Here is an 11,427-nt window from a genome sequence, read left to right on the forward strand (position 1 = left end):
TTTGAGTTCAAAATTGACCACTTATTTAATGATTCTAAATTTAAACTATTTATATATTTTTAAAATACTTGATGTTCAACTATTGATTATAATTTAATTTATTTGTATTATTTATAAACCGACCCACTACCCACCCATTACTAACTAAACCCCAACCAATTAATAATCCAACTATGATATCAAAATCGTCATAAACACTACTAAAACACAATGAAATTATAGATTAATGAAAATGACATCCAAAATTATTCGAGTCCGAATCGAAGCCCCAATTAAATTTATGTTGAGCCACTTATTTAGGAGGACACTTTCAATTTGATTCTCTTTCAAGATTGAATTAGAAATTTATGATTAAAGGTAAAGAAGTAATACATCCCGAATTAATTCATACACTTTTTTAAAATATAATTTTTATTAATATTTATGATTTGTTTTAAAACTTTTAATATATTATTTTGAAAAAAAGTTACCTATGAAGTAACCTCACATAATTGGGACGTAAGAATAATTAAGATGAACATAGTCAGACTTTTAAGTTTATCGTTAATTTTTAGTTAGACACTTGAATGTATGATAATTAACTTCTATAGATATTTTCTTCTCAAGTTTTTTTAAACACTCAATTGGCAGTAGCTTTTCTATTGTTGCATTAATAATGTGAATGATTTATTAATTTGGAGGGTTTAATTAGTAATGGATGGGTAGTGGATTGAGTTATAAATTATACTAATAAGTTAAATTATAACAAATAGTTGAGCGCCACGTATTTAAAAAAATATTTAAATAGTTAAAATATAAAACCGTTAAATAAGTGGTCAATTTTGAACCAAAAGGTGGATGACAAGGGTATTTTAGACCCAATAGGTGGGTGGGTAGGGTATTTTGGAGCCAATAGGTGGATGAAGGATAATTTTGTACCATTTCCAATAAGGATAATTTTGTACCATTTCCAATACTTTGAGGGTATTTTAGACCCTTTTCCGAACATTTTATTCACTAGGAATGTTCAATTTAGTTGATCAACATATATCAACTTGCAATTTGTTCCTAAAATATTGACAAATGCATAATCAAACATCTTAGGACATAAGATTACCTTAAATTAACCCATTTAAATTATAACTCGTTTTTATTAAATAGTAACAACTAATTAAATTCAAAATAATTACTTGCAAGATTAGCTTATTTGGCAAAATCGATCATTCTTAAAATAAAATTGGTATGAATTATTAACTAATTAATTTATAAATTTTCCTATTTTTGAATAATGTACGAAAATATTTGTTTGCAATAACAAAAATTATACTTTAGTTAGAAAAATCGAATTGACCCTTAAGAACGATATTTATTTAACATAAATTTTAAAATGAGAAAGTTAGCGGTCTTAATTATTTAATGTAATATATTAATATTTAAATTTGTATTCAGATTGAGACTTGTAAATCCAAATATAAAGCTTAATGTGCATTTAAACTTAGTTGTAATATAGATAGAGGAGTGGTTATGATGGAGGGACGGTTTTATCGGTTAGATAATTAATTTTGTAGAAAATTATTCAGTTCCATTGAGGAGACAAAGATGCAAAACCATTCAAATATTCACAAACTATTTTATTTTGTTTTCCCCTCAAATTTATTGTCTTCTCTTTTTACAAATTTTTGCTTCATCTTTTTATCTACATTTTAACTTCCTCTAAAAATATGATTTTCGATTCTAGGTTTGTATTTTACATTTGATCCAAGTTTATACCATATAAGTTAGAGGTGATCTTCCTTTCTTCTTCTATGTTCTGTTTTGAATTTTATGTGTGATTCTTATTGCTCTAAATTGGAGGCATTCACTATATCAAAACTCATATTTAGTGGCAATTATTTAACGACAATAGGTTAATTGCCACTAAATATGCAGTTTTAGCGGCAATTAACACTATTTATATATGTAACTAAAGCCTATAACAACATTGGATCTAATGACAATTAACTAATATCGATAAAAACTTTAGCACTCTTTGTTTAATGTACATATTTAGTCCGGTAAAAAATGTTTTTGTCGTAGTGATTCCTTTGATTCTTTCTTGGTTTGAATATTTAGGTAAAGGGATTCAGTAATTTGCTTAGACTCTGACTCTAAGTGTCTTGTTTCAGATGATCTTTTTTTTTTGGTTTATGTTTTTGTTATGTCTGAGTGTTATTTCTTGAACTAATGCATGTTCTGCTTTTAATAGGAGGCAAAAACATTTTTTCTGTTCTTGGGAAGAAGCTAAAAGTCTCTGTTTCTTAAAAAATGTTAGTTGCTGAATCTTATTTCTTTCACGAGTCATGATCAGCCTATCATGCTAATTATGTTGGTATGATTTTTTTGTTGTATTGATTATTGACGCACAATGGAATAACATCTATCCTGATTACTGTAGTGCAGTTAATTGTCTCTTCAGACATGTTGGAAGCTTCTTCAAACATGGATCCCCCTAGAAATGAAGGGGATATGAAACCAACAAATCTCGAAGAAGTAAAAGAGGAAGGTCCTCTCTTTTCTTGTAATCTATTTGATGCAGAAATGGTTCGAAAGGTAGCACAGGAATTCCTTACAGGATTAGCCTCTGCTTGTGTTGACAACACGACTGGTGGTTTATTCAAGAGCCCTGCTTCTATGGCTGTTGATATCAGAAGAGAAATGGTCGACTATCTTATCCAGAGAAGCGAGACATTCGTTGCTGAATCTGTTGTTTTAGAAGGTGGAACAGAAACCATAGTGTCGGACAACCCTTATGATAACATTTCAGATTTCATCGATGATTTTGGTCAGTCCAAGAGAAATTTTTTTAGTAAGGTTTCAGGTTGGTTACTAAGTGAAAGAAGAGAGGATAGAATAGATGATTTTGTACAAGAAATGGAAATAAATGGCTTTTGGTTGATGGCTAGGAGGGAAACCGTGGCACAAACAGTAATTCGAAACGTTGATTTCAAAAACACCTTTCACTGCAATATGAAGTTTAAGTCTGAAGAAGAGCTTGCGAGACATGTCATTTCGTGTGGTTTCAGGGAAATACACTGTGAAAATGAGGGTTGTAATGCAAGATTTAGTGCAGCTCAACATGAACAACATGATTCGGAGTGTCCTTTCAAAATACTTCAGTGTGAGCAGAAGTGCCCAGAAATGCTTATGAGACGTGAAATGGACCGGCATTGTATAACTATTTGTACAATGAAGCTTGTCAATTGTTCCTTTTATCCCGTTGGTTGCCAATCGACTGTTCCCCAATGCAAAGCAGACGAACACCGTAAAGAGAATCTCCAATCTCACTTGGTCTACATTTTAAAACTTATTTACAAGGAAGCATCTTCAGAAGCTCTTAAGAAAAGGGCTCAACAATTGGAACAGGTAAGCTATGAAATGGTTTGTGTAACTTATACTTTTTCTAGCATTCAATGATTCAAGTGACATTATGTTGTCAGTTTGTTAGATCTTACTGTGCCCAGGGGCAGATCTATGAAGAAGGGTGGGTAGTAGAGGAGCTAGGATTTTCATTAAGGGAGCTCGTAGGGGGTCAACTAAATTCATGAGCAAACACATTTCAGCTATATTTCTGTTGTTGCGAAATTCATTATCATTTGGCCAACTTCTGAGATATTACTTTTTAGATAATAAGAATAGGTGATATGTTCTTTTATTCTCATAAACAGGCAACATCAGGTGGACGATTAGCAGCTGCTCGTGATGCAAGATCATTAACAACTGCAATTAAGAATATTAATGCAAAGCTTGGACCATTGGAGGTTGAGAAAAAGATAGAAGTCAATCCGGAGTTGACAGAACAAAAAGGAGAGGGAACGGATGTATCCAACAAGAATGAAAAGTCTCCAGACTCACCCAAGACTCAGCATGACCTTGCACCTACGCCCTCCAAAGTGGAGTCACCTACCAAATCAGTGGATGTTGTGGAACCAACTAGCAAAGCACAAGTGCAAGAAGACTCAATAGATATATCCTCCAACAAACATAGGAGCACCGAACCTCCGGTAAAAAATGTATTATCTCCAACAGCGCTTAATGAAGAATCTTCTAAGTCACCTGAGGACGTCACAACTTCCTCATCCAAAAGTGAAGAGTCTACACTATCCCCCATGAAACACAAAGACTCTTCCTCACCTGAAATCGATACACATGAAACTAAAGAGTCTACGCCATCACCCAAAAAACAACATGACTCCACTGCTTCCTCACCCAAAATGAGTACACATGAGCCTAATCCATCACCAAAACAACACCATGACTCCACAGCTTCCTCACCTAAAATGAGTACACATGATCCTAATCCATCACCAAAAAAACACCATGACTCCACAGCTTCCTCACCCAAAATACATGACTCTACTCCATCACCAAAGAAACACCACGAGTCTACAACTTCCTCACCTAAAACGGGTAAGCATGAGTCTACTCCACCAAAGAAACACCATGAGTGTGCATCTTCCTCACCTAAAACGGGTACACATGAGTCAACGACATCACCAATGAAACACCATGACTCCACAACTTCCTCACCTAAAATGGTTACTCATGAATCTACTCCATCACCGAAAAAACACCATGACTCCACAACTTCTTCACCTAAAGTGAGTACACATGAGTCTACATAATAACCAAAGAAACACCACGACTCTAAGCCTTCACTCGAAATGGAGTATGCAAAAAGTGAAGAGTCTATTCCATCAACCAATAACCATTAGGACTCCACGACTTAGGGAGTCAAGGTTGAGTGACATGCAAACTTAGGATTTTGTGGAGGAATGAACTTCAAAAGTGGAGTCTGCAAGGCCACACCTCAGTATCAACAAATTCCATCATCAAAAAGAAAAGAAGAGCCTAAGTCAACAATCGAAAGTAGATGAACGTGTAGCAACCAAATGAAGTACATACTTGAAATAGTCAAACGATGTAGAAAAAATGAAGTTAATTTTGATCTTTATAGCAATCTTTACCATATAGAAAGAGGAAAAGGTTTTTTCACCATCTGTCCATTGTCAATGGTGGCTAGCTCAATTTTTTTTGCAAAACTTATGATTTTATAATCATTTTAGGCTTTGTATAGGTATCCTATATAAATATTTTAGTACTTCAGAATCAGGAAAATATTGAAACTCAACCACACAAGAAACAACATACAAACATGTATAAAAGAAGACCAAGATCAAGGGAACAAGTGTGCAGCTGAATACGCCCAAAACTCGTCCTAAAAAGGATAAGCAGTAGCTGCAAATATATTTTGGTTTTTAAGTCCGTAGTGAGTCCCACGGACAACTAATATTTAGGTATTCGATATCGCTAACAAATATCAAAGCAATAAAAAAAATATTAACTAAAAGAATGGGTTGACTTCAAGATTATGGAGGCCTAGAGTTATGATTCCCCAATTGTCAGATTATTTCTCACTTCTTTAGCTATAGTTTCATCGAACTAATCTCTAACAAGTAACAATCATGAATATTCACTTAGATTGCGTCAAAGCTTTGTTATAACAGACAAATTGTTTAATGAAACTACCTTTTGAAATTAAGCACCCAGTAATTTAACTTCAAACTTCAATCAACAATCTTTAAATTACAACAAATTACAACAAATTATAAACTCTAATTCCCCTAACTCAAAAACACAAGCCCCCAAAGCTTATGTACCCAAACAATCTTTGAGTTGCCCCCAACTAGAAGATTAAACTTCACTAAAAATTAACCTAAACTGCTTCTCACAAAAACTCACAAAATAAAATCTCACAATTATTTTTGCAGCACTTAAATAAGTAATCAAAACTCTCTCAACAATTGATTGTGTCTCTCTATATTAAGTGATGGAAAATCCTTGCTCTATTTATAGACTTCAATAGAGCAAGAATCATTTTCCTGTGTCAACTCTACTTCAATATGTTTTCCTGTTTCAAAACAATTCTTCTTCTTTTTGTTGCGTTTTATTTGTCCTGATTTTTTACCATAAATATGTTTTCCTTTTAAGAAAAGGTTTTGGATTGACTAATTCTTTTCTTGTAGGAAAAGGTTTAGGACTCTATAAATAGAGAAATGTTCCTTCTAACTTAATCAGCATTCACAATGTAGTCTTAAAAGCTTTGAGAGTTTTTGGTTAGGGGGAGAAATTGTGGGTCACAAGCTTGATACGTTATCACTTGTGTGAACCTCCCATGTATTATGAGTGAATTTGGTTGAGGTTGTTTCTCTCTGTATTTTGTACTCTCATATTTATAGTGGATTGCTCATCTCCTTTGTGGACGTAGGTCGATTGACCGAACCACTTTTTAAATCTTTGTGTTTATGATATATTTCTCGTTGTCTTCTTACTCGTGGTCTTTCGAGATTTGCATTGCTAGCTTCCGCGTTACACCTGCTTATTTTCAGTCCTAACAAGTGGTATCAGAACAAGATTCAATGATGAAGTCAGGTTCAGTGGTTCGATAATCGATTATTGAACCAGAGTTAGAAAGAGGCGTTCATCTTGACGAGTGTAGTTCTAGCCCCTACCTTTTTTGACAGTAATGAAGAATTTTGTTGGAGAAATTATTTCAGAGATGTTCTCTGTGTTGAGACGTAAATTTTGCAAAGGAGATTATAGAGAGTAGAAGCAAGTTGTTGAAGATTAAGTAAAGAAGGTGGACAAATTTATTTTGTTAGAAATTCATGCCAAGGGGTAGATTTGTTGGGTTTTATTTGTCCTGATTTCTTACCATAAATAGGTTTTCCTTGTAGGAAAAGGTTTTGGATTGACTAATTCTTTTCTTGTAGGAAAATGTCTAGGACTCTATAAATAGAGGAATGTTCCTTCTAACTTAATCAGCATTCACAATGTAGTCTTAAAAGCTTTGAGAGTTTTGGTTAGGGGGAGAAATTGGGGGTCACAAAATTGATACGTTATCACTTGTGTGAACCTCCCATGTATTATGAGTAAATTTGGTTAAGGTTGTTTCCCTCTGTATTTTGTACTCTCATATTTATAGTGGATTGCTCATCTCCTTTGTGGACGTAGGTCGATTGACCGAACCACGTTAAATCTTTGTGTTTTTTAGTATATTTCTCGTTGTCTTCTTACTCGTGCTCTTTCGAGATTTGCATTGCTAGCTTCCGCGTTACACCTGCTTATTTATGGTCCTAACACTTTTAAGGACTTGAACATGCTTTATTCGAATAACACACGGTTTAAATACTTTACCGGTATTCACATTTACATATGATCTAACAAATTCTCCATTTTAAGTAATGACAAATCAGTTAAAGTAATAGCATGGAACAGATGGATCGTTCAGTTCATCAGCTAAAAATATTCTCCATAACAATTAATTGGATGAAGTGAAATTAACAATTCCATCAAAGTTCGATCCATGAAGTTTGCCTCAGTCACAACCTCTTATTATGTACGACATCGAAAAGAAGCCTATGTAAGGGAAGCATAGCACCTTTATTGTCAGAGTATAATCCTCTAGTGTAGGATCATTTGATAATATTCTACATACTTCCAAGGCATTTGGCAGTCCGCACAATTTCTCTTCACATACTGATAGTGGCACCATCCAGAGTTTTGAATGACAGTACTTCTGAGATAATAGACGTTGTAAGAGTGACTACACTAGAGATAGACGATGTAACAAAGCCAATAACAAGACCAACTCAATTCAAATTCAAACAACGAACAAATCTATTTCACTAACTCGTAATTAGAATTACAAAGGAATTTAAGAACTTAATAGAAATTGAAGACCACAAGTAGAAGAAAAAAGATGATGAGAAGTAGAACTCATAGAAAGGGGATAAGAGGGTAGACACTTTTCTCAACAAATTGCATAACCCTCTTTTGCTCTCACTATTGTTTATTTATCAACCCGAATCCCATACATGGACACTTAATTTGGTGTTGGGCCGCTTTGCTAATACTTGTCTAGGACCATTCATAACAAATACTCCCAACTCTAATGAGAACATTGTCTTCAAGGTTCGAGTAGGCATAAGCATCCCCTCGTATAATCAGATTGGCAAGCAACAATGAAGCAACTTCATTAGCAGCCTATAGTACTATAGCATGGTGGTCTGATTATTGCTTAGCTACTGATAAACATGGCAAAAATGTATACTAATGTGAGATTTTTCTAAAAGATCGATGCACCTAATGATATCATCCAAACTTGTCAAAGCACTATTGGCAGCCACATAAGGGAACTTTGACATATTTTGTAGCAGCAACTCACACAGATGCCTAATAGAAGTTGCAATGTCCTTGATCTCATTCCATTCTTTCTTACCATGAGTCCCTTTTTTATCAAATGAAATATTTCCATGATTGACCAAAATGTAGGTAGTACTGCCATATAATGAGATGCTGAGAATTTCACCAAGGCTACTGATAGGATAAAAACAAATCCAAAAGCACTCGTATGACTTGTCAATGCTACAATTGTTCACCTCGAAGTACTGATCAATAGTTGTCAAAGCTCTCCTTCCGCCAAATCTCTCCACTAGAACTAATAACAACCAATTACAACCATGTGTTGTGACGAAAAAATGAAAATGAAAATCTAACAATAAAGAACACCAAGTTTAACATGGAAAAACCCTTCAAACCGAAGGTAACCACCACGGGATCAACAAGATCCGAATTGCTTCATTATACCAATAAGAGGGTTACAAATATTCTTCTAATGGCTATACAACAAGTGCCAAAATAGAACAAACAGTAGCTACATCAACAAAAGATAAATAGAAAGAAACACCACCCAAACCCAGCTTCTGTTCGGGACCTAAAATAGGATCTTGATGACCTCTGAATCCGATCTCCACCATTCAAATCAACCACCAAGATATCCGAAACACCCAGTGCAAATTTCAGCCTGATCCAACGGTTATTTAATCGGAAAACACGATTTTAATGTTGCTGGTCGGAGAAAAAGACTGCAGCAAAAAAACCCTTTTCCTTCTCTCTTTTCTCTTGTTGAAAGCTCTCTCAAAAAACCTCTCTTATGTTCTAATGTCTTTAATATACAATATCAATGAGTAATTAGTTATTCTCTCAAGACCATCCTCTATTTATAGAGTTGTGCTTTTCCTTACAAAGTCAAAACCAACTACAAATAGGATTACAATTCCAATCCCATTCCTAATAGAATTGGAAACCAAATAAAGAGAATAATTCCAATCCTTTTTCAAGAAGGATTAGGCCATGGGAATTTGGTTGGAACATGGTCAATAGCCCAACAAACTCCCCCTCCAGCCAAGGGGCCATATGGACTTTAAGTGAAGTAACTTTTGACAGGCTTCCTGCCTGCCACACTTCTACAAAACTCATGACTGTCTACAATGAGTTCTTTCCACTTATCTCTATGAGTATCTAACATGACTTCATCATAACATTCAGTTCTCCCATGTCAGTCAAGAGGATATATTCATTAGGAGAATAACGTGTTGAGCTTCGCTTTTCTCTAGTAGATCTTCTACAAGAGGTTTCTGGATCATTCGAAGTGGTTATCTCACCATGAGTTGGTTGATTATCAACCACAACATCATAAGTAGGAACATTTATATGTTCTACACTCTGATTATTATCTGGATCATTACCTTGGGTTCTCTCATGTGCAGAAGATGTATAAATAATAGGAATTGGATCAACATCAACTAAGCTCCCATCAGCATGAGAATCTATCATAAAAGCGATATTTAAACTCATCTTGACCATAACCAATGAAGATGCATTGCTTAGTTTTAACATCAAATTTCGACCTCTCATCTTTTGGAACATGTGCACAAGCTTACACCCAAACACTTTCAAGTGATCATAAGAAACATCCTTATCAAACCAAACTCTGTTTGGGACATCACCATCCAGAGCAACAACAAGAGACAAATTGATAACATAAGCAACAGTATTAAGTGCTTCAGCCCAAAAAGAATTTGGAAGTTTAGCCTCTGAAAGCACACATCTAACTCTCTCAACTAAAGTTCTGTTCATCTTCTCTGCCAAACCATTTAATTGAGGAGTCTTTGGAGGAGTCTTCTGATGACGAATTCCTTGCGATTTGCAGTAGTTATCAAAGGGACCAATATACTCACCACCATTATCAGTGCGAATACATTTTACTTTCTTTCCCGTTTGTCTCTCAGATAAGGCTTGAAATTGTTTTAACACATTAAGCACTTGATCTTTGGATTTTAAAGGATATACCCAAATCTTGCGAGAATGATCATCAATGGAGGACTTTATGGATTTCTTTTTCGAGAAGCGAGAGGTACTAGACAAAAACCCCAAATGGGGAAGTAGCAAAGTAAAGTGAAGGACCACACCAATCTGAGTGCACTAGCTCTAATAGCTCAGCCTTTCTTGAAGGAGGATGATTGTGAAAGAAACTCTTTTCTGTTTCCATGCTAAGCAATGAACACATCTTTTCACCTTTGTTTGATGAATACCAACAAGTAAATTCTTCTTAGCCAAACAGGTGATCCCCCTCTCGCTCATATGACTAAGCCTCTTGTACCACAATTCTGATAAAGTCTCGCTCTCCACCAAATTTATAGAGTCACTAAGAATCGATCCTTATGTCACGTATAAATTTGAATGTTTTCTTCCTCGAGTTAAAATCAGTGAGCCTTTGGTGAGCTTCCATTTTCCATTGCACAAGTCATTATGATGGCCATCATCATCTAGTTATCCTACAGAGATCAAATTTAAGGTAATGTCTGGAGCATGCTTGACATTCTGAAGGACCAACGTTGAACCGGTATTGGTTTTCAAACAAACAGTGCCAACACCAAACACCTTAACCTCACCAGCATTATCCATCTTTAACAAATTAGAGCTAAAAGAAGTATAAGATGAAAAGAAATCTTTTCTTGGTGTGTCATGTGATGTAGCTCCATAATCTACTATCCAACTTGTATCTTGAGATACAAAATTGATGACGTCTTTATCAAAAGCGAAGAGAAGGTCATCTTGGACAACAACAACAACATTATTTTCATTCATTTCATCCTTATTCCATTCTTTAAGATCTTGCTTCAATTGTTTACAAAATCTTTTAGTATGTCCTTTCTTTCCACAATGATAACATATAATATTTGGATTCTGGAATTTTGACTAGCATCTGCTTTTACCTCTACTCCTCGGATCTCTTGTCTTATGTCTCCCTCGATCTTCTTTATATAGAACATCTGAATGTGAAGATGTGTCTTGAGATTTTCTTCTAATCTCTTCATTCAACACACCACTCTTTTCATATTCCATAGTCACGTTTCCACCAGTGGCAGAATTTGTTAAAGAAACATGAAGCGTTTCCCAAGAATCCGGTAGAGTATTAAGAAGCCAAAGTCCTTGTATTTCATCATCAAAATTAACACCCATTCCTGATAGTTGATCAAGAATACCCTGAAAATATTTATATGATCA

The 11,427-nt window shown here is 34.8% G+C and overlaps 1 protein-coding gene across 3 annotated transcripts; it reads left to right on the forward strand.

Moving 5' to 3' along the window:
* The first annotated feature begins 1,651 nt into the window (after positions 1-1,651).
* Positions 1,652-5,043, forward strand: LOC107017403 (proteoglycan 4-like). Of its 3 annotated transcripts, none has more exons than XM_027916310.1 (4): positions 1,652-1,763; positions 2,225-2,285; positions 2,414-3,381; positions 3,684-5,043. In XM_027916310.1, exons 3-4 carry the CDS (start codon positions 2,437-2,439, stop codon positions 4,638-4,640), a joined length of 1,902 nt encoding a protein of 633 aa, XP_027772111.1. In that variant the 5' UTR covers positions 1,652-1,763; positions 2,225-2,285; positions 2,414-2,436; the 3' UTR covers positions 4,641-5,043. The 3 variants fall into 3 exon arrangements, with proteins under 3 accessions (XP_027772111.1, XP_027772112.1, XP_015073127.1); XM_027916311.1 differs by having other exon boundaries at positions 2,419-3,381; XM_015217641.2 differs by lacking the exon at positions 2,225-2,285 and having other exon boundaries at positions 2,419-3,381.
* Positions 5,044-11,427: the final 6,384 nt, after the last annotated feature.

The sequence above is a fragment of the Solanum pennellii genome, chromosome 4 (genome assembly GCF_001406875.1).
Source record: "Solanum pennellii chromosome 4, SPENNV200".
Taxonomy (NCBI): domain Eukaryota; kingdom Viridiplantae; phylum Streptophyta; class Magnoliopsida; order Solanales; family Solanaceae; genus Solanum; species Solanum pennellii.

Excerpts from the sequence above, each read along its gene's own strand:
- LOC107017403 (XM_027916310.1), top strand. The coding sequence starts at position 2,437 with ATGTTGGAAGCTTCTTCAAACATGGATCCCCCTAGAAATGAAGGGGAT. Across the intron at positions 3,382-3,683 it reads GGGCTCAACAATTGGAACAG|GCAACATCAGGTGGACGATT; the intron begins GTAAGCTATGAA and ends TCTCATAAACAG.